The sequence below is a fragment of the Puntigrus tetrazona genome, chromosome 7, assembly GCF_018831695.1.
Source record: "Puntigrus tetrazona isolate hp1 chromosome 7, ASM1883169v1, whole genome shotgun sequence".
NCBI lineage: Eukaryota > Metazoa > Chordata > Actinopteri > Cypriniformes > Cyprinidae > Puntigrus > Puntigrus tetrazona.
Window position 1 is genome coordinate 39,685,219 of NC_056705.1, and position 26,232 is coordinate 39,711,450.

At 37.5% G+C, this 26,232-nt stretch overlaps 1 protein-coding gene across 1 annotated transcript; it reads right to left on the bottom strand.

The window, feature by feature from the left end:
* Positions 1 to 259: 259 nt before the first annotated feature.
* Positions 260 to 25,101, bottom strand: LOC122348779 (RAS guanyl-releasing protein 2). The gene is made up of 17 exons (XM_043244637.1): positions 24,847 to 25,101; positions 14,178 to 14,333; positions 13,409 to 13,511; positions 13,028 to 13,081; positions 12,804 to 12,935; positions 11,928 to 12,078; positions 11,372 to 11,545; positions 7,465 to 7,581; positions 7,092 to 7,373; positions 5,522 to 5,602; positions 5,220 to 5,342; positions 4,762 to 4,877; positions 4,493 to 4,634; positions 4,032 to 4,068; positions 2,526 to 2,684; positions 2,355 to 2,417; positions 260 to 1,842 (listed from the first exon to the last, which is right to left on the bottom strand). Exons 2-16 carry the CDS (start codon positions 14,245 to 14,247, stop codon positions 2,359 to 2,361), a joined length of 1,800 nt encoding a protein of 599 aa, XP_043100572.1. The 5' UTR covers positions 14,248 to 14,333; positions 24,847 to 25,101; the 3' UTR covers positions 260 to 1,842; positions 2,355 to 2,358.
* Between the last annotated feature and the right edge of the window lie 1,131 nt (positions 25,102 to 26,232).

The following is a 26,232-nucleotide window of genomic DNA, read 5'->3' on the forward strand; positions in this document are numbered from 1 at the left end:
AGATATAATTTGTGTAAATTTGACTTCTGGGAAATGTGACCAATGTGAGTTGCATAAATCCAAGGAACAAAAAGACGTTTTCAAAAACATTAAGGTAAGCCATAACACATTTATCATCATATTTTGAGGACACCAATCAAATGTAATCAATTTTTAACACAAGGGGGCACTACTCGATCCTGTCTGTCATATATTTTTAATCCCAAAGCAGTCTAAAGTCAATTGAATAAATCATGCTTATATAATTTAGTCACTCGTGTGGATTTTGCGATATCGATATTTATTGTAACTGAAAAATCCTACAGACCTGCACATTAAAAAGTTGGTTGCATGAAAAAAATACATTCAGTCATCACCATGAAAAAAAAAAAAATCATCTTTTGTATTACAGTGTGCAACACCACAGATAAAATACATCGTCACTGTAAACAAATCTTCATTTTTTTAATTAATGACAAAACACTGTACAAATAAAACAAAACATTCGACGAAAAGCATAGAATATATGAAAAAAAGCATACCAGTTAATATGCATACAAAACATGTTACATGCCTAAGTAATATAAGAGTCAGATTCCCCAGGCTAATATCAACATTTCTCAGATCGTTGGAAAAAAATTGTAAATTACATCTTAACAGCTAATGCTACGACATACAGTACATTAAAAAAGAGGCAGAGCGGGAATATTCTCAACTTTGAACCTAGTGTTGTGAAACAGATGGTGTTTTTGGCATCTCACAACAACAGAGGCAGAAAAAGGAAACATCTTTTGAACACAGAACCACAAGAACTACTTATAACCATTATAATTAGATTTAGTTCTTCAGCGAAAGGCCATGATAATGTCATTTTTCCCACGAAGATGCCATTTTCCTATTCACATTTTTATATTGATAACTTGAAGCATTCTAAAATAAGGTATTGGAAATCATTCAAATCTCCACTGGAGCCATGGAGCCATTTCATTTGTATTACATCTAAACCATCATGAGTGTATGACTCTTTCAATTCACTTCTTTATCGGTTAGTGTTTAATGCTCAGATACGCGGCTGAAAACCGAAAGATGAAATCTTATTTTCTCAACAACAACCAAACAAACTTTGTCTGGCGAATGTTCAGTCATGGTGTGAATGGCTTTACAAAAAATCCATTGTTTCAGTTGATTCTTTTAACTCTTTTAATTCTACAATCCTTCATAATTTATCTATACAGATCATTGTTTCGGTTTTTTTTACAGCGTTCAAAACAGATGCATCAGTTACGGCTGAAATATCGACTACTTCTTTTATTTATTGCAGTTAACTCTTTCGAAATACATTCATTTGAAACATTTTGATGCAATATATTCAAAGGTTTAAATAACATAGTTGGTTGCATAATATTAGAGATGCCAACACGCCTGATCTATGCCACCACGACCGCTCTGGTGACTTCAAGCTCCGATTCAGTTGCATTTAACCAAAGATTGTATCACTACAGCGAACGTACTCAAAAAAAACTTTCCCGTACCTCAGAGTCTCTGAATATTCCTCCTTTTCATTTATATAATTAAAAGGTATTTCAAGCAACCTGGGAAGAATGCACACCATAACGATGAATCCTACAAATACGCTTGATATTGTGAGATATGTGCGAGATTACATTCAGACTTGAGCAGGGAGGAGGCGGTAGATCAGTTGCAGCTTCAGTCCAGCAGATAGCAGCATGTCCACGTTCAACCCCCTATCTTACATCTTTTTTTTTCCTTCGACATTGTTGTGCTAGGCGCGACTGGAAGAAATTTGCCTCAACGCGAGACTCCTTGCCGACATGCTGATCATTCATGAAGTCGGACAAAAATCTAGTGAAAAATACATACATTTGAAATACATTCATTTCATGCTAAGTATACTACTTCACAGTAATGCGCAATTGTACTAAACTGGTATACTTTAAGTCATATATGTGCAGAACTTATGCAGAAATACAATTAAAGATATGCTTAGTATATTTAGATATACTTTATATATCTTGCATTTAAAGGCTAATTATTCAAAGACCATGCAATTCTTATCAAAAGTGATATTAAAAGACCTTTTAGACTTAATATTAAGAAAAAGCACAAGCAGCGTGCAAATAAAGTTTAGTTACATTTTTATATCGGTAAGTCATTGGATCATTTGGAAGTAAATGTTAACAGGATTTTAACCGTACTTAGTATAAATGTGCTTTATATATGGAAATGATATATGTAGCTAAATGTATTTTAAATATATTGCTTTTTTAGTGCAGTTAATGATACTATATCGCGTGTAATGTTAAAATGGTTTTCTGAGAAATGTATTTGTGTAGCGATGCAGAATGCTGGCGTACCAATTTAGAGATGACAGTCAAAGACAGCCTGTTCAGCCGCCTCTACATCCTCTTCTGTGATGACTGAAGGACAAAGAGCAAGCAGAAATAGGCAGAGAGAGTCTGGTAAACACAGCTCTTCTTCAGTTATGTGATGTGTGTGTGTGTGTGTGTGTGTGTGTGTGGGTGTACCTGTGTTCTGCAGGTTAGACGGGGCATTGCTGGGCAGAGGAAAGCTGTAGGATCTGGACTGCAGTGACGGTGGGGTCTCATGACTGATGCTCTTCGTTCTTTTACGGCATTCGACCGTCAGGCGTCCATGACATGCTTTATGACAGTTCACACCACAAACTGAGAGAAAAAGAGAGATGCAGTGTTAGTATTTAGGGTGGTGGACAAAGGTGATAAGACAGTAAGCAAAAAAAGTCTTATCTTACTTAGTATTTTTTCTCGTTTGTAGCTGAAATGCCTAAAAAAATCTTTAATCAAAATGCATTTCCTAAATGAGCGAAATGACGTGAGATATTTAGTCTTGTTTCCAGGAGGAAAACTTTTTTTTCTCAAATTTCAAAAAAATCTTCATATTTTAAAATAACTCAAAACAAAAGGCCACTAATGTAAAGACGCTTCTCAAGTTTACCTTAAGTGCACATCTAAGTAATCATTTGTCTTGTTTTATTTTAACGTGTTTCCTAACACACTAAAGCACTTGATATGCTATATTTAAAGTTAATATACTTCAAGTGAACTTAACTGCAGTTGCATACATGATTAACTTACATACAAGTTTGAAAAGAAACGATGTATGTTTTAGTTCATCATTTAGTTTATCACCACTGTAATACCACTGTAAAGTTGAGATGAATATTGTAATCTATGCTAATACGGTTTAACTTCGAATCTGACAAAGCTTCACAGGTTTTAAGCTTAAAAAGATGCAAAAGCAGCTCCATAAAAGCAGTTCATATTCCTTGTGCTATAATCCAAGCTATTTAAAACTATTTAATAGCTTTGTGTAAGCAACTGAAAGCCAGTAAACATTCACCCTAGCTCTCCATGGCACATGCCTTGGATTTCATGAGTTTAGAAACCAAATAATTATTTTGAGTTGAATCATGGCCAGAATGATTCACTCACTAATCAGATTGATCCGGTTCTTGATTAAATGTCTTACATAGCAGTCTGTTTCCCACCAAAGCTATTATATGACTTCAGAAGTAATATGGGATGCTTTCACAACCGGTCTGAATGATTCAGTCACTAATCAGACTGATTCGGTTCTTGAGTTCAGCTCACTGATTCATTGATCCGATTGCAGAGGTTCTTGAGTTAACAGCTTAAATATCAGTCTGTTTCTCACCCAAAGCTATCATATGACTTCAGAAGTAATATGGGATGCTTTCATGATTTTTCTACAGTCTTTTTGAATCCTTTCTAAAGCTCCAGTGCCCATGCAGCGTAATGAACTCATGATCATTTCTGCATTTAACCTCAGAGGCCACAGTGACTTCTGGAGCACAAAATGAAATCTTGAGGAAGTGTTATACAACAGGACAATGCAATATTGATACCGTCCACCTTAACACTGTAGGTATTTACAGGTTCTGGAACGCATTATTAAAAAAAGTTATGGCTTAATATAATATACAAAATGTAAAATAAACATACCAAACATGCACACACACAGCTCTCTCTTACCTTTGCATTTGTATCCTTGTTTATAAAATCCCCATATCTTAAAAAAAGAAGAAAATATGTTATTTTACTTTAAAAGGACATGCAGAAAAGATGTGGAAAATAGTACGAAGAAGAGAAGAGGGAGCGACTAAGATCAAGAGAGAGAAAGAGAATCACAGCAGGTAAACAATAGATGAAAGGGAGAGCACAAACACAACATCAGAGGGCACACACACACACACACACACACACACAGGTAGATGTGAAAGCCCCACATACACTCAATGGAAGGGACTGGGGTACAGCAAATGATACACAGCAACACACCATGCTATAAATAAACCAGCAGATCAAAGCCAGTGTGTTCAGACTAGATCTAATTTCTAAAACTGTCCATAATAAACGCTAATAATTAAAACAATAACAATACATCGTAAAAACAACCATATGTATCTATTTGTATGTGCTTGCATGAAACTTACAAAGCCGGTGCAGTGTTCGCAGAAGGTGGGTTTCACATACGTGGTCTCAATGAAGGTGTGTATGAAGCCCATCTTACAGTTGAGCAAAGAACTGGCCTTCATGAAGTAATCTATCATCTCCTCTCTGCTGATCTTTCCATCCCTGATGAACGGAGAAATACAGAAAATGAGAAAGACGCATCTCTCCCTGGATCCGTCGCTCCTTTCTGTTCCAGGACCTCGACATTTACAAATGAATACAATTTCTCGTTTGGCATCAATGCACTTACTGATTTTTATCGAGTTCTCCGAACTTGCTGAGATAAGGGAAGTTATTCCTGATACACTCAAACTCCTCACGTGAGATGAAGCCGTCGCCATTTGTGTCGAAATTCTTGAACACAGACTACGAAAAGAAAACAACAAATACATCATACACGCTGGAAATTAAACGAGACAATATGCAGTCAGTGCAACCAAATTCATGCCTTTGACCCTGCACTAAGCAACAGTGAGACACAATGCTACGGCCAAAATATCATAGAACACAAAAGCATGTCTTGGGCAAAATCTACCTTTCAGAGACTGAATTTGATGGATAATATAGAAAGTTCCGTTACACATTTCTTTGTCAAGCAAATTACTAGAACTGCATGGTTAACCAAGAAACATATAGGAGAGTTTACTGCACTAAATAAGACGGCGACAAAACAAATTAGGATGAAAAGAAAAATGTTGATTGTCTTACTTCCACCATCTTCTCGATATGTTTGCTGATGATGGCAGGATCAGCTTTGGGCTTGACTGATGCTGCCCACTCGTCAATCATTGACGGCTGTTTAGGAGTTGGACTGGAGGAGGAGCTTGAGTTCTGATCCACCAATCAGAAAACAATACAAATAAAGTCACATTATTTCAAATATATTATAAATCTAATCTTGTGGGTTTAAATTCTACATTTCTTTATAAACGAACGTCTGCTTTTCTGATTGATGAACATGAATAAATATATGACAAATTAATACGCTTAACCAAAATGAACAAACTGACCGCTGGTTTCGCAGCTCTGGGTTCCCTCTGTAATGAGAGCTGATAAATCTCTTCTTCTGTGTGGTACTGATCCAGAGAAACCTGTATATAAGGATTCAATAAATTGCAAGTGAATAATACAACGTTTTTAGGAAGAATACATACATTATAACATCTTTATTTCCTATATATTCAATCAGATTTTATGCGTATTTTATTCAAATGGAAAGTCCTCAAAGAAGCCCATTCCCAACACGGGCAGGTAGGTAGATAAATAAATGAAAAAATAAATTGCTGTCAAACAATTAATCGTGATTAATCACATCCAAAATAAAAGTTTTTGTTTACATAATTATGTGTATAAATATGTGCATGTAGTGTGCATATTTATCATACATTATATATTTTGAAACTATTTACATGTATTTTTTTATTCAGTGGCAGAAACAACTTTTATAAAAAAAAAAACTGTGAGAGTCAAATGGACTATGAAAGAAAACTTTAGAGACTTTGCCTATTTAGTTTCTGAAATAGTTAGCTTTTGATCAGACATGAATTCTCATGATATGTTCATCCACTGCAGAAATTATTGTAATTATTAAGGAGAATATGCTTATTCGCTTACTGAGGACTAAAAATATTTGGTTCCTATGGCAATGCTTTGGCAACGGTGACATGTATCTATTTGTGGCTTTACAAGAGCAAAACTAGACTATACAAAACTTGTTTTCCTTGTTTTCAGGTGAGAAATATGGAATATGCAAGTTGAAACCCAGTCGTACATACATATTCCAGTTTTATATCCTGAAGTTGATTTTTTTTTTCTATGGGTTTTTAGTTAAATGCCTGAAATAAGGTGTGCATTTAACAAGATATTTTCACGTTTTATTCTACAACTACAGCATGAAATACACTAGTAATACCACTCTTTTTACTGCTTTCAATTCTTAAAAACAAACAAACAAGTGGCTATATTGGACTACAGATTGTTGGGGATTTTGAACAGGATCACAACCAACAGGCAAACTCATCTACTTACGAGTCGCTTTCACAGCCTCGTTGTGTTTATAATTGCACTTTTACAAACTATAAGGAAACTTTATTTTAAATAAGTTGTCAGAAGCTTGCTTTAGGTCACACGACCGTGGTGTAGTTTGTTTAAAGCCTATGTTATGCTATTTTGGCCTTAAAACATGTCAAGTTGTTGGTGCTTGTAGAGCTTATTTTCTGCAACAATCCAAAGCTAATGGAAAAATCATAACACTTTATGTTAAGGTGACCTTGTTGCATGTTACATTTATATACTATTGTAATAACACTAAATTAGGCATAATTGCATGCAAATAATCCCACGTCAAACCCTAAGTAGTAAGTACATGTAGTCAATTAATATCACTCAGTACGTATATTTGCATTGTAAAAAGAACACCTTAAAATGAAATGCATTGAGTCAGCCTGAGTGACGCTAACTTACAGTTTGGCCTACAAACATATATTTTCACTGCAGCACTCCATGGTGGAAATCAATATATTTTCTCACACTAGCTTTTACAAAGAGACACATATTCAATCATAAAACACATGCACTCACTGTAAGTAGATTGAGCAAGTCTGTGTTGGCCTCGATGTTGGGAGGATTGTTTTGCACGAGAGCCAGTTCCTGGAGGATGACATAGAGTTGCTGAGTTTTAGTCAGGTTGACGCGAGTCTTCTGAGGGTCTGTCCAGTCCGCAAGAGCGACATGAACAGCTATCAAGTCCTTGAGATTAACAGCCAAGATCGGAAATCGGAAACCAGTGCATTCTGCGAAGCGGCGCCGGTACTGACTATAGTTTCCGCAAGACGTCAGCAGGTCCAGCAAACTGTTAAAGATCTGAAAGAGATATTCAGAAGGTAAGCTACTTGTTTGAAGCAATCAGGTTGGGTCTGATGTACATGTGTATAGTGACAGGCGTAGCATGTACCTTATTGGTTTCATTGCTGATGTGCGCCTGTGTCTCTTTGAGCCTAGAGATGGAGCTGTTGTTGAGACCCCCGACCACCGCCATCAGCGTGTTGAAATTCTGCAGCTGAAGCAGTTTCTATAGAGCGTGAATAAGTGGGAAAGAAAAAGAGAATGAGGTTGACAAAATCTGTAAGGGCACCTATTGTGTCCCTATTTAGAAGATCTGGATGCATCCCCAGGACATCTTTGAAGTTTGAGCTCAAAATACACCACATGTTGTTTTTATATTAGTTTGAAAATGTGTCTTTAAAAGCAAATGAGCTACTGCTCGCCACCCACAGTTTCCACAATAGGTCTATCGCACTGAAATAATGATATTAGTTTAAAAATTTGTGCAAGTTTCCGAAGTATTCTTGCAGAAAGCGACTGTCAACTTCGCTCTCTTTCATGTCTTATCGTGCTTAAACTGCCAAATGCACACATTTATGTTAAAAGCATGCTTAAGTTACAAAAACACAGTCTGGGAAAGAAATTGCATGTTTATATTAGATCTGTGTATTAAGTAATATAAAATGTCGACTGCTCTCTACACTCTTAATACGACCCAAACAATACAGTCGTGGCCAAAAGTATTGGCAGTCACATTGTTTCTACAAGTATAGGCAGTGACGTAATCTAGAAACACTCTTAATGAACAACTTAAACAGCAAAACACAAAATTGAGAGAGCAGAAAAATCACTGCTTTAGATTCAATAACTTCTGCAGATTTAATAAGAAGGCATTAGTACGACAGTGTCTGTAAACAGTCGTGGATGGGGCCTGCAAAACGCGATGTCATATTTTACATATTCTGCAGACGGCTGCTTATGATTTATGGGGATTAAAAAAAGAGCGGCTGGATTTTTATGATTACTGGGTGGTTCACACTGCCAGCACACATCCATGTTCAAACAACTTTTTGCATAATAGGTGCCCTTTAAGTAGAATTAAAATAATAAAAATAGTTCACAAAGAACACGCTCATGCTATTAAGAGGCTCTGAAAGCTGCATATTCATCAAACTCTTGGAGGTAAGCTATTCAAGGTATACTATAGTGGTTATATATTTTTGTCTTGTTTGTAATCGTTCTGAACTAATATCGAAAACAAAAATAGTAGATTTTTTGGAAACCTTTAGAGTTTATAGAAATGTATTGAAAGATGTCTGCCTCTTTGAAACCCAAACCTTAAAGGGGGGGTGACATGCAGTTTTGTGCATCGAGTTGTTAACACTGTAAAAGAGTTGGATACTCATGCTATGTATGGATAAAATTTCAAAAAACAATTTGTATTTATGTGCCAAAAATCTTACTTCCATGTTTGCACAAGTTTGGGAGATTTTTTTCGATGGTTGGATCATTGGTGGAACTCCTTATATGGGCATTTTCCCCAAAAGCATGCAAAAAGAACGAGATTGCGCTTATAAATGATCTTCGATGCACAGGGCTCACTCGGCAAGAATGTGTGCTTTGGGTTGTAAGGGAAAGATAATTCTTAAGCTTTCCAAAAGGACCCAGCGTTACGTGAAATAGTAAATGCAGTTTGTTTTTCCAGGCAGCAAAGGAGTTTCATAAGTACCGAAAGCTATAAAAGATCCCGGTCGTGATTCAGAAGTGCAGACGGTAGGTGAAACAGCATTGTGTCTGTGTTTTGTTGGAGAGAATCGTAAAGCTGTATGTTTATTTTTATAAATATGATAAAACTAAAGATTTTTTGGAGATATGAAGGATGCAGTACTACTATATGCACTCAAGATTAACATGAGATTGTGTGCTGCGCACAATTAGTTTTACCTTCTTCAAAATCTAAGAAAAACCTTTCTTGTTACTCTCAAGTTTAAGATAACAGATTTCAAATATGACAATGCTTAACCACTCCATATGTGTGAACGTCGCAGTTTGCAAATCATTGTGATCTGTGCGGACGCTTTATAGCAAGTTGAATAAACCTGACACGTAAAAGCGGGCACTAACGTGTAAGTGGCAGTAATTAAAGGGTATAGTAGTGCAGCAAAGCGCAAGACATCAGCCAGCGAAGACAGCTTGTCAGCTGAATGAACCAGGAACACTTTCAAATTGAAAAATTGAAAAATCCCAAAAAGGTTTTGTGTGTGAACAGTTAGACATGCTGGCTAAAGCTACAAGCAGTACCTAAATGGAAATAAATGGATTTTCTTACAGTTTTCAAGTAAATGACACTAATAATTTTGAAAGAAACAGCAGTAACACATTCAATCAAATGTAAAAAAAAAGACCGAAATAGTATTTTCTCATAAAACAAACTCCAATAATCTTTATTTACAATATTGTGAAACCATTTTTCAGTGTCGGATGGATATATGTCTATGTGTGTCTAGTAAAATGAGATTTGAGAGCATTCCACTGTGTTTGGGGTCTTCGCTCATGGTTCTTGTCACTTTGGTGCTTGAACCCTTAATAAAAAAATATAAATGCACGTACATATTTGTTCTTTGGTTCCTAAATACGCTTCTAGCACCTCAAAAACAACTCGATAGGAAAAGAAATCGAGCGGGAAACCTTGTGAAAGGGAAGGGAAAGATCAGAAAGATATAAAAGCAGCAGTCGAAGTGATATTTTGGAAGAGGAAGTGCTCAGGGGCCCGTAAGAAGGAAGAGAACAAGGGATCATCGAGAGGAACAAGAGCAGGGGGTGATGGAGCCCCACTGTGCTTCTGAAAAATTCAAAGAGAAGAAAAGTCACACGGGTCTAGCTGTCATTGTACTTAAGGTCTACACCAGGAATCAATGTTTTGTAGGTCTTTGGTTTCACTTCGTTTCCTAGATGGATTTTTGCTGATTTGCGCTCAGCGTAAACATAAATAGCAACTGTATTACTCCCCTATAAATGATCATTTCAACCACACAAAGAATTCATCGATCAAACACTTACAAGCCCAAATGTGCCAATACGTTCTGTAAATAAGCTCAACAAACAAATAAATGAATAAAGCTAATTAACAGTAGGGATAGTTCACCTAAAAATGAAAATTCAGTTATCATTTATTAACCTTTACGTCATTCCAAACCTGAATGAATTTCTTTCTTCTGTTGAACATTGAAGAAGATATTTTAAATAGTGAAAATAAAAAGGTTTTTTTTACATAAACAGAAAAATATATGCTGTATGTTTGTGCGCACACACATATATCATGTAAAACACCTTTTATCTTGGATGCGATTAATTGCGATTAATTGTTCGACAGCACAAACTGAAATGTTGGTAACCTAGCAACTGACACATTAGCTATTGACCTCCACAGAATTTTTCCCTATTATGGAAGTCAAAGGGGACCAAAAAATGTTTGGTTCTTCAAAATATTTACATTTGCGTTCAACATAAGGAAGAAACTCATGCAGGTCTCGAAAAACTAATTATGACAAAATTGTTGCGTTTACATTAAAATGTATTAACATTCATTAAGCATTGTGTACATCATTGGTCTCAAACTCAGTTCCTGGAGGGCCACGTTTTGGCTCCAAATCCCACCTGTTTGGAAGTTTCTAGTGATCCTAAAGGATCATGTGTGTTTGATTAGAGTTAAAGCTAAACTGTGCAGAGCTGTTTTACAGACTGGAATCGTATTTTCTTGGAAAAATGTACTCTAATATTCTTAATTTACTATTTTTTTTACAGTGTACATGCATTTAAAAACACTTGCATGTAGTCACACATAAAGCTAAATCTGCAATTGATTTCCGTGATTACATTTATAATTACACTGTTAACCAATCCTTAATCGACTCATACCATGAAACCTGTTTCCTGTAGCTTATCGTGAGTACAAATGTACTAAACTGTTTAATTTTTCTTTTGATAGATACACATAGACCCCTGATGTAAAGTAGGACCAAGTTAAAGTTCCTGACCTGTGCGACCTGTAAGAAGTGTGCGATCACAGCAGCTCTCTGCGGTGCAGTTGGTTTACTCAGAACCATCAGCTGAATCCACTGCGAGACGCTGTTAAAGAGCGTAATAAACCTCTCAAGGATGGGGTTATCTACCGTACAGCCATGCATCACAAAGCTGTGGTAATCCTGAAACTGAAAAACACATCAAACAGACGGTCACAGACTGCATTTCAGAAATAAAGTCATATGACTTCATCACAGATAACAAAAATATGTTGCAAGAACAATTGGCTTGGATTCCCATTACGTTACCATTAAGAGATTTCTGAATGCTTTCTAAAAAAAGTAATTTTTGAACCCTCTGGTGTTTTTCACATGGCAGTTAAAAAGGATTTTAGGGAATTTTATTACATTCATGGAATAGTTTTAATATATTTATTACCTGTTAACCTTTTTAACTTGTTACAGCACTTGTGTATCATTGTTCTTTTGCTGATTTTGATAGCTTCCATTGTCTTCATTTCATAAAAGCTTCTGCTAAATGTAAATGTAAAACCTGCGCCCACAAACGTACCATTATTTTGCAGAAGGATTTGTACTCCAGATAGGTCAGATGTTCAGCAAGCTCACAGGGGTCAAGGTGATCAAACAAAAGAGACATTTTTCTCTTTTTTGACATTGATGGAACTCTCTGGGTAACCTGTCTTTTCCATTTATACGAGGGCCTGCAGCGGAAAAATGTGTTATTTCAGATAGGACTAATGTTGTTATTCTTGGCACTGGTCATACATGTTGAAACCTGACAGTGTTGTGTAATTAGGTCCCTCATGACCTGAAAATGTAAAATCAACGGTGCATCCTCGTTTTATTCCACAAAAGGTTCCTTAAACGCCCTTAAAATTAAGGTTTCAAAAGGTTTCATTAGCCCATTTCGCACTGTCTAGGAACTAAGTTGTAGGAACTAGCCAGTTAGGTTCCAGAGCACAACGGAGCAAAGACAACAGGTAAATGCCATTAAAATGAACTTTATTTTTCCTTTATTTTTAACATGAACTTCCTGCACTGGCACACATGGTTCGTTCAATCAGCGTACACTTACGTCACTTGAAGATCCTATGGAACTGTTTTAGATCCTAAGCTAAGTTAGTTCCCATTAGTTCCCCTTCCCAAATCATTCCTACTTCTTGTGGACTAAACTATAAAAAGGTTCCTCTGGTGCGAAAGGGGCTATAGAAGAACCATTTTATGTTCTCCAAAGAACCTTTCAGTAAAAAGTTAAGTTGTATAAAGAACATTTTAATGTTGGAAATGGAAAGCTACCATGAATGTTAAAGGTTCTTCTAGGAACCCTAGATGACTATAAAAAATATACAAAACTTAAATTTTTGGTGAACCGCTTATCCTGGGGAAAATGACAATAAAGTGTGTGGGTGTGTGTCTGCAGACTTACACACTCTCTACATCAATCAATTGACTCTGTGTTTCATTGCCGCCAGTGTTCAGGTTCTCTCTCAGGTCTTTTATCTGGTCAGCCAAAGCAGGATTCAGATCAAACTCTACTGGAAATTCGGAAATCCAGTACCTATATGCAAAAGGAGCAGAGAAGAATACAATGAAAAAGAGAAGATGAGACACACCACGGAGAGTTTGCATGAGATACAGGATTTGTCTTACTTGACGAGGTGGCATATTTTGGCTCTGATATCCTCAGCGCTTCCTTCCTGTGACCTGTGTGTTTGTTCAGGGTGTAAAGTTAATTTTTTAGGCTTTCATTTTATGTCAACACTAGCCAAGCTTACAACAGAACACATAACCCAAAAACAAAATGACCTTTCTAAGATTTGCATCAAATATTCTTTCATTCAGCTTGACATATATATTAACAAGAATGAAATCGCTTCTGCTTTGATTGACCCAAAGGACAGCAGCTTTTTATACCAGAACAGTTAGCTCCAGTCAATCTAGCATGGACGTAACAATCTAATGAAGTTAAAATATATCGGTCAAGTACGATCGCGTGAAAAATACAACAGGAAGGTTGTGCATGAAGGATACTTTTGCAGCAGTTTCTTGGATAGATCGGTGGAAGATATATACCAAGGATGCATCATCAGAAACATTTTTACAAAGGAGGTGTCTTTAATCGTGCCTTCGCTGTCTGAAAACACAAACATCACAGAAAAATATATGAAAAATAAACAACTCTTCCGATTAGGGAACACATATTCACTATTAACTAAGATTTTCACTCAAGGAACTCTTAATTTGCTGCTTGTAGAAAGTATGTAGTTGTTTTGTAGTAGTTATGTTTAGGCATCGGATTGGTTTAATATGGCCATGCAGAGTAAAGCATTAATCTGTGCTATATAAATATGAATAAACAGCCAATATGCTGGTAAAATGCATGCTAATAAGTACCTAGGCTATAGTGAATAATATGTTTTAATCTGAAGTGTTATTAAATAAAGCTACACATTTTTGAGTAGATCTGTAGCATTGTATTTTATGTATTATATTTTGTATTCATAAAAGTGTATTTTTGAATAATGCTTTTGTGATTATATCAATTCCTTTTCTGTAAAGCACTTTTGAATGTACGAAACGGGCTATAAAAATAAACTTGCTTTGCCTTTTGTGGTGACTTCCTCGGTCGACTTCCTTGACCTTTACTAGCTAAGCATTGTTCATAAAAAGCATGATTATTGTTTGCTGATTCACCATTTCTGTATAAAGTTCTGCTTCTTCTCTGCTATAATTCATCGGACTAAATGCTCCAGCCAAACTTCTTCGTGTACAGCACGAGACTGTTTCTTTATAGACTCACCAAAGGATTGTATGCAGAAGTCCACCAACTCATCTACTGTTCCTGAATCCATAGGTAACGGATCCATCATAGCTCTCTTTTTCTTCCTCTACCTTCACTTTCTAACAGTCTTCTGTCTTTCTCTTCTCGTCCAGTGATCTTCCTCTTCTCTTTTATCTGTGAATAGAGATTGTCACTATAAGGAGAAGAAAGCACTAAACATCCTTGTGAAATAAAAGTGACCTTAATTGTGTTGTATATGCACTTGTGCTGTACTTCAGCATGTAAAAGTATTTTTTTGAAAATGTATTTGCAGTTGATATAATATTAATGAAATAAAAGGCCACTTGCATGTTTCTTTACACTTTCATAATTGTATAGTGTCCTTCAAATTGTAATTTCATACACTTAAAAAAACTACTTTCAGATAATATTAATATTAAAGCATTGCTAAAATGTAATGGTTAATTGCAAGTAAGAAGCATAGACTCTTTTGTGTAAATGTAGGTTCGTAATACAGAATGGTTTTTTTGGAAACAGTGGCATCACTGAACCTTCAATAGTGTATATTTTTAATAGTGTTTTTTGAAATTAACGTTTTATGCCTCACACTTGACACAGAAAGCCATTTCTGATGGTAGAGCAACTCTTAAAGGAATAGTCCGTATAAAAATGTAAATTGTGTCATCATTCACTCACCCTCAAGTATTTCCAAATCCGTATGAACTTCTTTGTTCTGCCCAACACAAAGGAAAATGTTTTAAAGAAAGTTTGTAACCAGGCTATTTTGGGTCACCATTGACTTCCATAGTATTTCTTTCCTACTATGGAAGTCAATGGTGACCCAAAACTGTCTGGTTGCAAACTTTGTGTTCGGCAGAACAAAGAAATTCATACAGATTGGGAACTGCTCGAGGGTGAGTAGATAATGACAGAAATTACATTTTTGGGTGAACTATTCCTTTAACAGCAGGTTTTATAAAATATCTAGTGCAACTTAATTGGCATAAAATGTTTTAGCATCAGTCTAAAATAAAACCAAAAATTCAGAAACGTGTTTTATTTGTAAAAGACTCTTCCATTTTGGTCTTCACCCGCTGAAGACAGCATCGTGCAGTCTGAGAAAATAGTGCGTACCAAATGTGCCAACTGATAAACTCGTTCAATGTAATTCACATGCACAGAAATATCATGAGAGACAGCCAAGCAACTGACCTCTTCACAAACAGAAAACCTCAAGTTATCACACAAGCACCAAACCGCAGTCTATCATTCACACAACACACACACGCTTATCACTCACTGTGCTTTCCTTTACTGACAGAACACACACACACACACACACACACGCTCATGCAGCCTTAGCAAGGTGGCCAACAGGAAACCATGGCAACACACTCTGATCCCATTGTGATCAACCTCTCCATATGGAAACACAAATTATATTCCGCTATGCAGAATTCCACACGAACAAAACGCACGAAACAATACAGTTTATAGAGAGAAACATATAAGATATGACGCCCAGCCAGCCATCTCCCTGTCCTCTGACTGGCTTGTAATTTAGGCTCAGTGCTATATTTGGCAGAAAGCACCAAAAATACAAGGAAAATCCTCTAGACAGTGGTGGATCCTTAAATAAGGCATCTTGGGTAATGATGCATGACCACACACACACACACACACACACACACACACACACACACACACACACACACACACACACACACACAAGCCTCCATTAAGCTACACGAATATAGGATCTCATTGTATGGTGGAATGTGTGCATGTGTGTGTGTGTGTGTGTGTGTGTGTGTGTGTGTGTTGCAGAGAAGTGGGTGGACACTTTCAATTATAGCCCTCATAGAGAGAGAGAAGAGAATAATAGATTTAATAGAAGAGCCGCAGCGAGACTCTCTCAAACTCAGACTAACAGCAGATCTGACACAAGTCCTGAATCGCGAGCCACAGTCGGCCTGCTGTCTGCAAAACCTGAGAAACCTCCCTTTGATTTCCCTTTGAGTGGACTGGGGATGCAAATCCTTCACAGGCTAACACTTTATTTTACGGTTACCTGTTAGTCGCCCATTATCATGCATATCACTAGAATATTAGCCATTTATTATTGCTAATTAAGCACATATTAATGCCTTATTCTTGATCTTACCCAATGCCTAAAAAAACTACCGCACTAACTATTTCGCCAGATATGTTGTTTTCACATCCTAAAACAGAAACACAAGCGCCAAACCACAGCCTGTCCTTCATCCCTCAAACGTAACTCACCCTTGAGCTGAAAAAAATCGGCTTTGGTTATGCATATATAAACATTATGGATTTTGTCAGTTATGTAAGAGAGTTAATGTAAGCGTACTTTCTAATGTGAGAGCAATAGTCTGTATTTCAGCACCAAGGGTGCTTTTACATGCTTTGTCTGATGCTGAGCTAACGGTCACGTTTTATTTTAAGGTCCAATTAACAAAATTTGCAAATTTGCTACTTATTAATAGTTAGTAAGACAGTTGTTAGGTTCAGGTTTTGTCAAGACAAACAAAAAGGGAAAAGCACTGAGCTCATCGCTCACATGCAAATGAATTCAATGTAGTTTCGTAGCATTTTTGGTTACACTTTATTTTAGTCCACTTTAGCTTATAAGTAACTTTGTAACTACACATCAACTAATTCACAACTACGTATACTAGCTCTCGGTTAGGAGATATTAAGCAGACTGTCTACTAATACTCTAATAACTGCTAGTTGGCATGTATTAATGTCTAAAGTAGCGTATTTTTCATAGTAAAGGCAAGCTATAGCAGAATAGCTGGATATAATCTGGATTTCTTTTAAAAAGAAATGCATCAGTTTAGAAAGTTCTGCATAAAAATGTTTCTCTGATACAATTTGAGGCCTGCGTGTGTGTATATGTGCGTTTGTGCATTGTGTGTGTGTGTGTGTGTGTGTGCAATTGTCGTCTGTAAGCAGCTGTTTTCTGAAGCTTCTGTTGCTTGGTGACAGAACCCCAGAACTATTGATCCTCACAGGGGTTTAATCGAAGTGTGTGTGTGTGTGTGCGCGCTTGTCCGGTGTTTTATGGCAGAGGTGTTTTGAATATTTCAGTCTCTCCTGCAGAGTGTGTGTCCTGACAGCTCAGGGCTTGAGCGATATTTCTAAGCCGAGCCTGACTTCATTCTGGAGACTTTCTCTGTCTCTCTATCACGACTCTGCAAAGATCCAATCAGACACACAGCACTCATTAGAGGAAGAAATGACTTCATTCGCACGGAAGCATGTTATACTTTTTTTTATTTACTACGATTGCTGTCAAAGGCAGAACAAGGCCTTACTGCAGTGGAAAAAGAAACAGGGTGATTGAGAAGTGAGAGACACAACATGCTATTTAGAGGAATGGCATCTGTGTCAGACAACTAATTCTTGACACTGCGTTATAGCTGATTTAAAATAAGCACTTGCTATAAACTCAAGGCGTATGATTAACAATGCCGTGCATAAAAGATTTAACAGGAAATCATTTGAGAGTCGACACAATTCACTTATTTTGGCCGATTTCAATTTTTTTTTTTTAATTCTATATTTCATTTGATTGCGATTTTTCAATTTAATAATGCATTAAAGGAATAGCTCGCCCTGAAATGAAAATTTGCTGAACATGTGGTCATCCTCGGGCCATCCAAGATGCAGATGAGTCTGTTTCTTCGTTAGATTTGGAGAAATGCAGCTTTGGTCCTCTGCAGTGAATGGGTCCATCTTCTGTTGTCTCTCACATCAGAACACACACACACATATTAGCTAAGAGCTGTTTGGACGTGTAAACACTGCTTGATCCGCGATTCAGACAACAGGACTTTCTCACTTGATGGTGGATTTGTATCTCGCAAGCACGCAACTTTTATCTTCTCAAGATGTTAAAGATGGATTGGAGTGCATCGTTGTGATGTTTTTATCAGCTGCTTGGACCCGTTCGCTGCAGAGCGATGTAATGCTACGTTTCTCCAAACCTGTTTCCATGAAACAACTAACTCATCTACATCTGCATGCAAGTGCATTTTAGCAGTTTTTCAAGGCTTTAAAGGCCGACCGAGATGACTAGATCTCCATATGCTTTAAAAATGACAATGGTGCACAACTTGTGCATGAACCTGTTGTTCATTAGACTAACTGTAGCGGTCTGCAATACCTCGCTCAATTTTATACCAGAGAAACATACCGATAAAAACCAGACCCTGCTTAGGCTCGCTCATTAACTTCTGCGGTTAGGCAATGTGCATCAATTTGTATTTCCTGAGGCTCAGATATGGCCGTTTCTATGCTTGGCCACACGATAGCGGCTGTATTTTCCTGCACGCTGGTTGCACCACATGACTCATTTGACCGCAAAACGGTATCTTCCTCTGCTCACGTATGTACATTTACCTCAAACTCACATCTGAAATGGTAATAAAAGAATACGATGCATCAGTTTAAAGCAAATATTAATGCTATAGGTTTAAAAACTGTTATTTTACGACAAACTGATGGTCTTATCGTGCCAGGAATAATAGATAGACGTGAACACACTACACAGTTCAATGCCAGTGCCTTTCCTTTCAATATATGATTTCATGCTTTGTTGCAGTCATACTTTTTCTTTCCATATTAACTTCGTTTGAAACTCTTGAACAAAAGTAGCTCGCTTTTTCTTTGCGTCAGTTTAGAATCACAGCGGAGGACATTATTCTGCAGAAAACGGCTTTTTTTTGTAACTCGCAGGTGTATTTATTCTCTTTTTTTTTTTTTTTTACAGGCACAACCTGCCAGTTTAGATTAGATTTTGTGTGTGCGGGCGTGCTCAAAAAACAACTAAATTATTATTATTTGAATATAAAAGTAATGATGTGTAGATTTAATAATGGAAAGAGCAGATTTTATTCATTGAGAGCGTATTATTCATTACACTAGAGTCTAGCGTTCGCTGTAGAGTCGGTCCGATTTAGTTTGGCCTGAGACAGCTGGTACGCGGGTGGATCGTTGCGGCTCAGGAGATGTAGAAAACTTGGTAAAAAGTGGTCTAATTTGCCAAAAGTGCTCTCGAACCTTACGAAAAAATATCTCTTGCGTTTTTCAAAAGATGCAAGAACACAGGCTTTACGTGGGAAGATAATCACGCAGCGAAGCCGCTTTGCAGAGAGAACTACATCAATTGCTCACTGCAATAAAAACTCTTGACATTGAAATAAAAAACACAAAGATTGCGATGTAGTGGAGATGGAGATGATGAATAATGGAAATAATTGCGAACAAGAATCTATTATTATTAACCGGTATCTTCAGGAGAGCTTTCACTTCACTGTGCAAAATGATCTTTTTTTCAAAAAGAACAAAGATTATAAGAATACGTTTTACAAGGAAATACCATTTCTGCTGTCCAATAATACTATCATTTGTGAAATTTAAAGAGTAAAATATATATATATATATATATATATATATATTTATATATTATTGCATTGTTTTTTTGGTCACTTTCATTTGGCCAAATATTCTAAAAAGGCTTAAAAACTTTTTAAAGCCAGGATTTAGAAACTGTGCTAATTATACACAATATATATATATATATATATATATATATATATATATATATATATATATATATATATATATATATATATGTACTATATGTGTGTGTACACATTTGTACACATTTTTTCTTTTTCATTCTTGCAGCTTGCCAACTGCAAATCAACTATTGATAAATCTTCCCTTTCTAAAATATACAAAAATATGCAGTAACTGTTTGAAGAAACAAATTAGCCAGAACACAGGGTAATTATTATGATTAGGAGGTATAACATACGACATATTCTGACAGGGCAGTCATTTATTGTATTTATTTATTAGTTTAATTTGTGTCTTTGTTCTGCGTTCGTTGTTTTGGCCTTCACTCATCCCTGAAGTTTCACTTTTTTTGACCGTTTCCAGTGTATGACGCGTCTTCCTTTGGTTGTAACATGTATTGAAATACACTCTGCGAGAGTCTGTGTGTGTGTGTGTGTTGTGTGTGTGTTTGAAAGGGGAGAGAAGGAAAGAGAGAGGGAATGTTCTCCGCCGGTTGTTCTATCTCACTGCAGATGCTTCCTGTTGTGCTGAAAATGGAGCAGTTTGACAGCTCAACAAACGGCGGAAGTTACTGTTTACGTGAGTATTTCGCAAAAGAACAGACGAGACGGAGAGATGCATTTCATTTGCTAACAGCACTTGTGATGTTTTGTCATTCATCACCGTGCACGGCTGTGCTTCGAACGCCGGCCCAGGCAGAACAAGTGCAAGAGTCAGGAAAGTCACGCCACACTAAAACTGAAACCAAGAGTCAGATCTTCTGCTTCGCCGAGGTTACTGTGACATTCTGGTGAATGAGCAGACAGGAAGACTTGTTGTTCTCTCCGTCCAGCTTTTGTCTTGCTGCAGCAACACAATGCAGCTTTATTAAACCAGAAATGCAAATGACCAGAAGTCGCTCTCGTCCAAAACTCACGGAGAGAAACGCCGTTCGTGTGCACGTAACTCTCACTCTCGTCCTAGCAGGAATTAAGTTAAGACATCCCTAAAGACGTCCTGTTCGGCGGTAGAAAGGGTCGTGCCTTTCCCGTGCTTTTACGATGTTTATGTCAGAGGCCTACAGTACCCTTATATTGTTGAGAGACTGTGGGAAATATTTGCATGTCCGTCTGTCTGCGAGCGAAATGCTTTCTGTAACAGCATCCAGGCTGGCACGGCATCAGTTATTTGATAATACTGTGGTACGTCTGTGTGTGTGTGTGCGTGTGTGTGTGTTGCATGCATGCAAACGCCTGTGTGCACGCGTGTGAGCGTTTGCATAACTGCGTCTCCATGTAGACCTCATTTCCTGAGCACAGTCTGACAAGAGGTGATCCCCGTAACAGATGCTTCAGAACAGAGCGCAAATTGCATTAACAAGCCAGATTGCATATTTTCGCTTCACGCATTCACTCGATGAGATTACCGAGCGCTTTTCCCGCATTTATCCGACGCGGATTGAGAAATTTTCCAGCAGCGCGAATGTTATCTCGTTTGTGAACGCAAAAGTAAGCTGGTTTTTAATTGAGCGAGAAATCCGGTTTCATTATACACACTAAAGGTCAACAAGAAGTGTGCTTACTTGTGCTGGATTGTAGTGTGCTTCATCTGAACGAGATAAACGTTTAATAATCTTAGGCTGTGCTTTAAATAAGTACACTTGTGATGCGTTGACTAAACAGCAGGCACATTGCTTTGTTTGCATTTGCAACTTTCAGCCATGATTTAATCATAATACAGTACACTTTGAGTATCTTCTTGCTTTAAATGAACTGTACCACACTGTACATATACGGTCACACTTTATAACTACTAATTGCATTAAAAAGTACTTATTGTGTTCATGTTGTGTTGAAAAACACTTTTGCTGCTGTTGTGGGGGGATACGGGTAAGGTTAGGGGCAGGTTTGGTGGTTTGGGTAGGTTAAAGGGTGGGTTAAAGCGTAAGGTATGGGCCAACAATGTAATTATAAATGTAATTACAGAAATTAATTACAAATGTAATTATAGGTATTTATAAAAATGTAAATACAATGTACACAGTATGTGCAACTTAATTTTTGCAAACGTGTAATTACAGCTAAAATGTAGATATTTTATTACACCATAAATGCTTTTTCAGTTCATTCAGCGGTACTTCAACCATATTTCAAAGGCGCTAGCAGTTATGAAATGACATATAAAAATTAGTAGCTAATATAACATTTAATATAAATGTATTAGCATGCAGTTACGTGTCTTAAAATATTACATTGCATTTGAACTTATTCTTTTAAAGTACGGTATTTCCATAAAAATAGCGCAATAAACTGTCAAATTATTTGCGCTTCAAACGTGCAGCCTGGTCGGATTTTTTATACGTAGGTATTAATATGTGACATTAACAAACACAAAATGTACAAATATTTCAACAAATATAGACACAAATACCTATGTATTTTAGCTAGACAACATCAAATATGAACATATCTTTTCTATCAGGATATTTATTTACGCCAATGCCTTTTTATCATTCGATCAAGGGATGATTTTAAACAAGGAATAATGTTTGTGAATATGTCAGTGCTGTGCCTTTAAATGCTAAAAATGTGTATTTGCACGTTTAGACGCCGAAAAATAATGCACAACGTTTATATAGTATAGTAAATGTACGTTTTGTAGAACCCCATTTTACGTAAAATACGTCATGAGATCCCACGGGGGTGTGCGTGTTGTGAAAACGTCGTCTTAACGAAAGGAATGCGACAGACCCCTGACAGAAGAGCACACGCTTTCATTAAAAACGCCCCGATCAAGTCGTTTCAAGTCTAGTGAAACGCCGATTTATTCGTGACAGAATCGCACGCGGCCTTGAACCGACACACACGGGGTGACCCTGACAGACTGGAAATTCGCAGACAACTTTCTCCTGCGAAACATAACACGATTTCATCAGTCTTCCTGATGAGTCACGTCTTGAAATCCTCCTCCCTGCATATCTTTCTTCTAAAAAAAGCTCTGCGGCATTCCTTTTTTGAATCTTGAGCTTAATCCAGCTTTCACCTCCAGTATGCTGCTGTCTTCTGCGTCTGACTCTTACTATGTTTCCCAACAGCAGGCTCGTTTATATATCGCATATTCCTTCCCCCCCCAAAACAAAACCATTCCTTTAAGCCTCTAACTTCATTTTTTCCCTCTGCGTCTCTTCGCTCTTTGATCTATTAGCTTCCCTGTCTCTAGGCTGTAGGATTGATCCTTGTTTATTGCTCTGTTTAGAGCTAATAACTCATCGGTCTGCCGGTGAGAGTGCTTTAGTAACCGATGATTATTCCAGCTCGGGCTTATTGGAAAAACGTGCCAGTGCTGACATTTCTGCAAAATGATTGCTTGGTAATTGCCCTTTGCATGTTTCAGAACACGTTCAAAGGGAAACATCTGCTGGACGGCACCAAAAGCACATTCGGGTTTTTATCCAAAACAGATGAACTTGAATATAGCAGCGTATTATCATACTGGCTGTTGGTGCATATTGCGACACTCGGAAAGGAAATATCCAGTGAGGTTAACTCTCTATCGTCTTTGAAATTCGTGATAGAACAACCTTTTTTGGATAAATGGCTCCATAAACCGTCCTGTTTCTCAAAGGAAACAAAAACGGTTCTTCTACGGCATCGCTGTGAAGAATGTCTTAAGCACGTTGGTTTTTTAACAGCGTACCTACACTAAATCTGTCATAAGCCTCACAATAGCATCACCGAGAGCCCGCTCGAGCAAACATGCCTCTCCAGCTTGCTTCTACAAGTCACCCAAATGTTTTTTTGTGACTCATGTTTTGCGGGAACGTGTGCAACACTGCACCGGGTGCGCTAACAAGCAAGTTACTACACACTGAGAGCAAACCATATGGATCGGGTTATGTGACACAAACATCGCAATGCATTCGTTTGCGAATGTCTTGTAAATAAATATGAAGATAGACTCATTTTTTGAAAAGCGTGTAACGCAGCTCTACCTGAGTGAAAACATCGGTTAAAATCGGAAAGTGCACCGTGCATGAAGTCACTGCCTCTCAAAAGAAAGAGTCGACTCTGAATCATTTGAAACGACTCGTTTTTAAGAGCGAATCCCAAGCGGATTAAAGATGGCCTCAGAAAGAAACATTGGCATGTTGTGTCTTCTGGCGTTGGTCTGAACGAAAATGCCAAATCATTCTTTGCCACTAGGGTCGCCTTTCTCGTAAACACGACCAATCGCCACAGAGGTTTGGAAAAGTGAAAAACCCCTGGGATTCCTTGAAAAGAAATGCACATTACAAGAAAATGAAAGCGTTTTGAGCTTGCGATAAACCCAAAATATGAACCTTTCGTGACCCTTTGAATCGTAATTTTGGCTGCCTCCGAAATGAGACGGTATCACCTCGACTCAATCAGAGACGAGCATTCACAGCACGAGCATAAAAGTTTCAACTTAAAGCTGTTTAACCGAAGGCACGACTAAAATAGCGTGCGGCTTATCTGTCGATCAGAGATGTGCATGAATCCCAACAGCACGCTCCCGGCGAGTTTTCTTTCACAATCATCATTGATCTTTATCAACCCCCTGATGGACGCCGTGTAATCCACACTAACACAGCAGCTCGGCGTAGGCTCCACAGCCCAGACCTGACGGGAAAACACGGCCAGTTCTTGTAAAATAACTACAATTTTGGGGAGGAAAAAAGTTGTCGCCATCGTTCATTCAACTTTCCAAACCTGTCTGGATTTCTTTCTTCTGCAGAAAGTGCACGAGACCGTTGGCCTTTGCTGTACCAAAGAAGAGAGCTCCTTAGAAGAAGAAGCATGGCTGTCTGAAAGAACGTGAAGGTGGGTAAATGATGACTGGGTGTTTGGGAGGGTTCAGCTCAAAACAGCTTAGAGAAGCGATCGAAACCGACTCGTCAGCATCGCACCACCGCGCTGGGTGTAAAGAAGAGGCGAGCTTACGGAAAATACACAAACGCGCGCTAAGAGAAGTCTCAGTGCGCAACTAAAATAAGCTCGTCGCGTGAGAGGAGCCTCTCCGTCTCTCTTAGATAAACGCGCAACGCCTATAAACAGAAATGAGTTCAGACCCCGCTCACCTCGACGACTCGGATCCGGATCAGCGCGTCCGTCCTCTGAAAGTTTGGCGCTCGGTGCGGGATCATGCGCGTGAACGCGTCCTGCGCGCGCTGCTCTTCATCGCTGCGCGCCGCGAGCGTCTTCCTCTTCGCTTGCGGAGAACTAGCGGTCTCTCTCCTGACTGCGAGGCTGAAGGCGGTCCGTTAGCTGCGCTGCAGGGCGAGATCGACACGCTCCGCGTGAAGAGGCGGCGACCCGCCAGCTAGCCGCTGTCTCACCTGTTGACTGTTTTTAATGAAATCTCGCCCTCTCCTGTCGGGTTTGACACACACCGATTAAGGGTGCCTGGGGGGTGATTGAGATGCAGATGTATTTACATGTCTATACTTATGTTCATATCATTCATATGAGCATATGTGTATATTTGCATGCATATATGCGTGTGTTTTACATATACATAATAGGCCTAAATATACACAGGAGGCCTATACACACATATTAAGCCTGTAGTACATATATATTACATATATAGCTACACACACACACACACTCCGATGCCAATAAACTGAGACTAAATTGGTAGAGTAAATCTTAAGAGTCATATAATTTTAAACATACTGTGAAATGAGAATTTTGCAAGTAAAAAAAAAACATACCTTTTATAGTGAAAAGCAATTAAAGGGCATTCCCAGATATTATTTAAATTATAATTTATTAATTATTTAAATATTAAAGTAATAAATCTAAATATTTGAAAAACAAAATATTTAAACAAACAAAAAATTAGTATTTTGTTTTTCAAATATTTTGATTATTTTAATATGTAATCTTTATTTTAGTATTACTTTATTTAACCTTTTGTATGCTTTTTTTGTGCATTTATTTGTTTCTAAGATATGGTACTGTATGTCCATCATGGTACCTTGTAATGAAATGTCACTTGCAAACTGAAAAATATCATGTTGTAGAAAGTCTATGCACAACATAAATATAAAAAATTAAATACTAAAAATAAATAATAATAATAATAATAAACATTTCAACAAAAGGTGCATCTGATTTCTTGAAGTCACTGGATGAGTTAAACATTTAAAAGCATAATAAAAGCATACATTTTAAAGTGAAATGGATGGCCATATGGATTAATGTCATGAAACCTTCATTGCCTTTTTGAGGCTTTAAAGTTTTGGATCCCATTGACATTCATTATATGGACAAGAACATTCTTCAAAATATGATCTTATGTGAATGTCATATTAACATAATAGAATATTGATAAAAGTGTAATATTTGGACAGCAGACAAAAGCGTATAATCTGCATTCACTTTTAATGATTTGTGTTTTTTTGTATCAGAGCTGTCTGTGCATTGGCTGACGCAGCTGTTAAAGCCTCTAATGCAAGAAA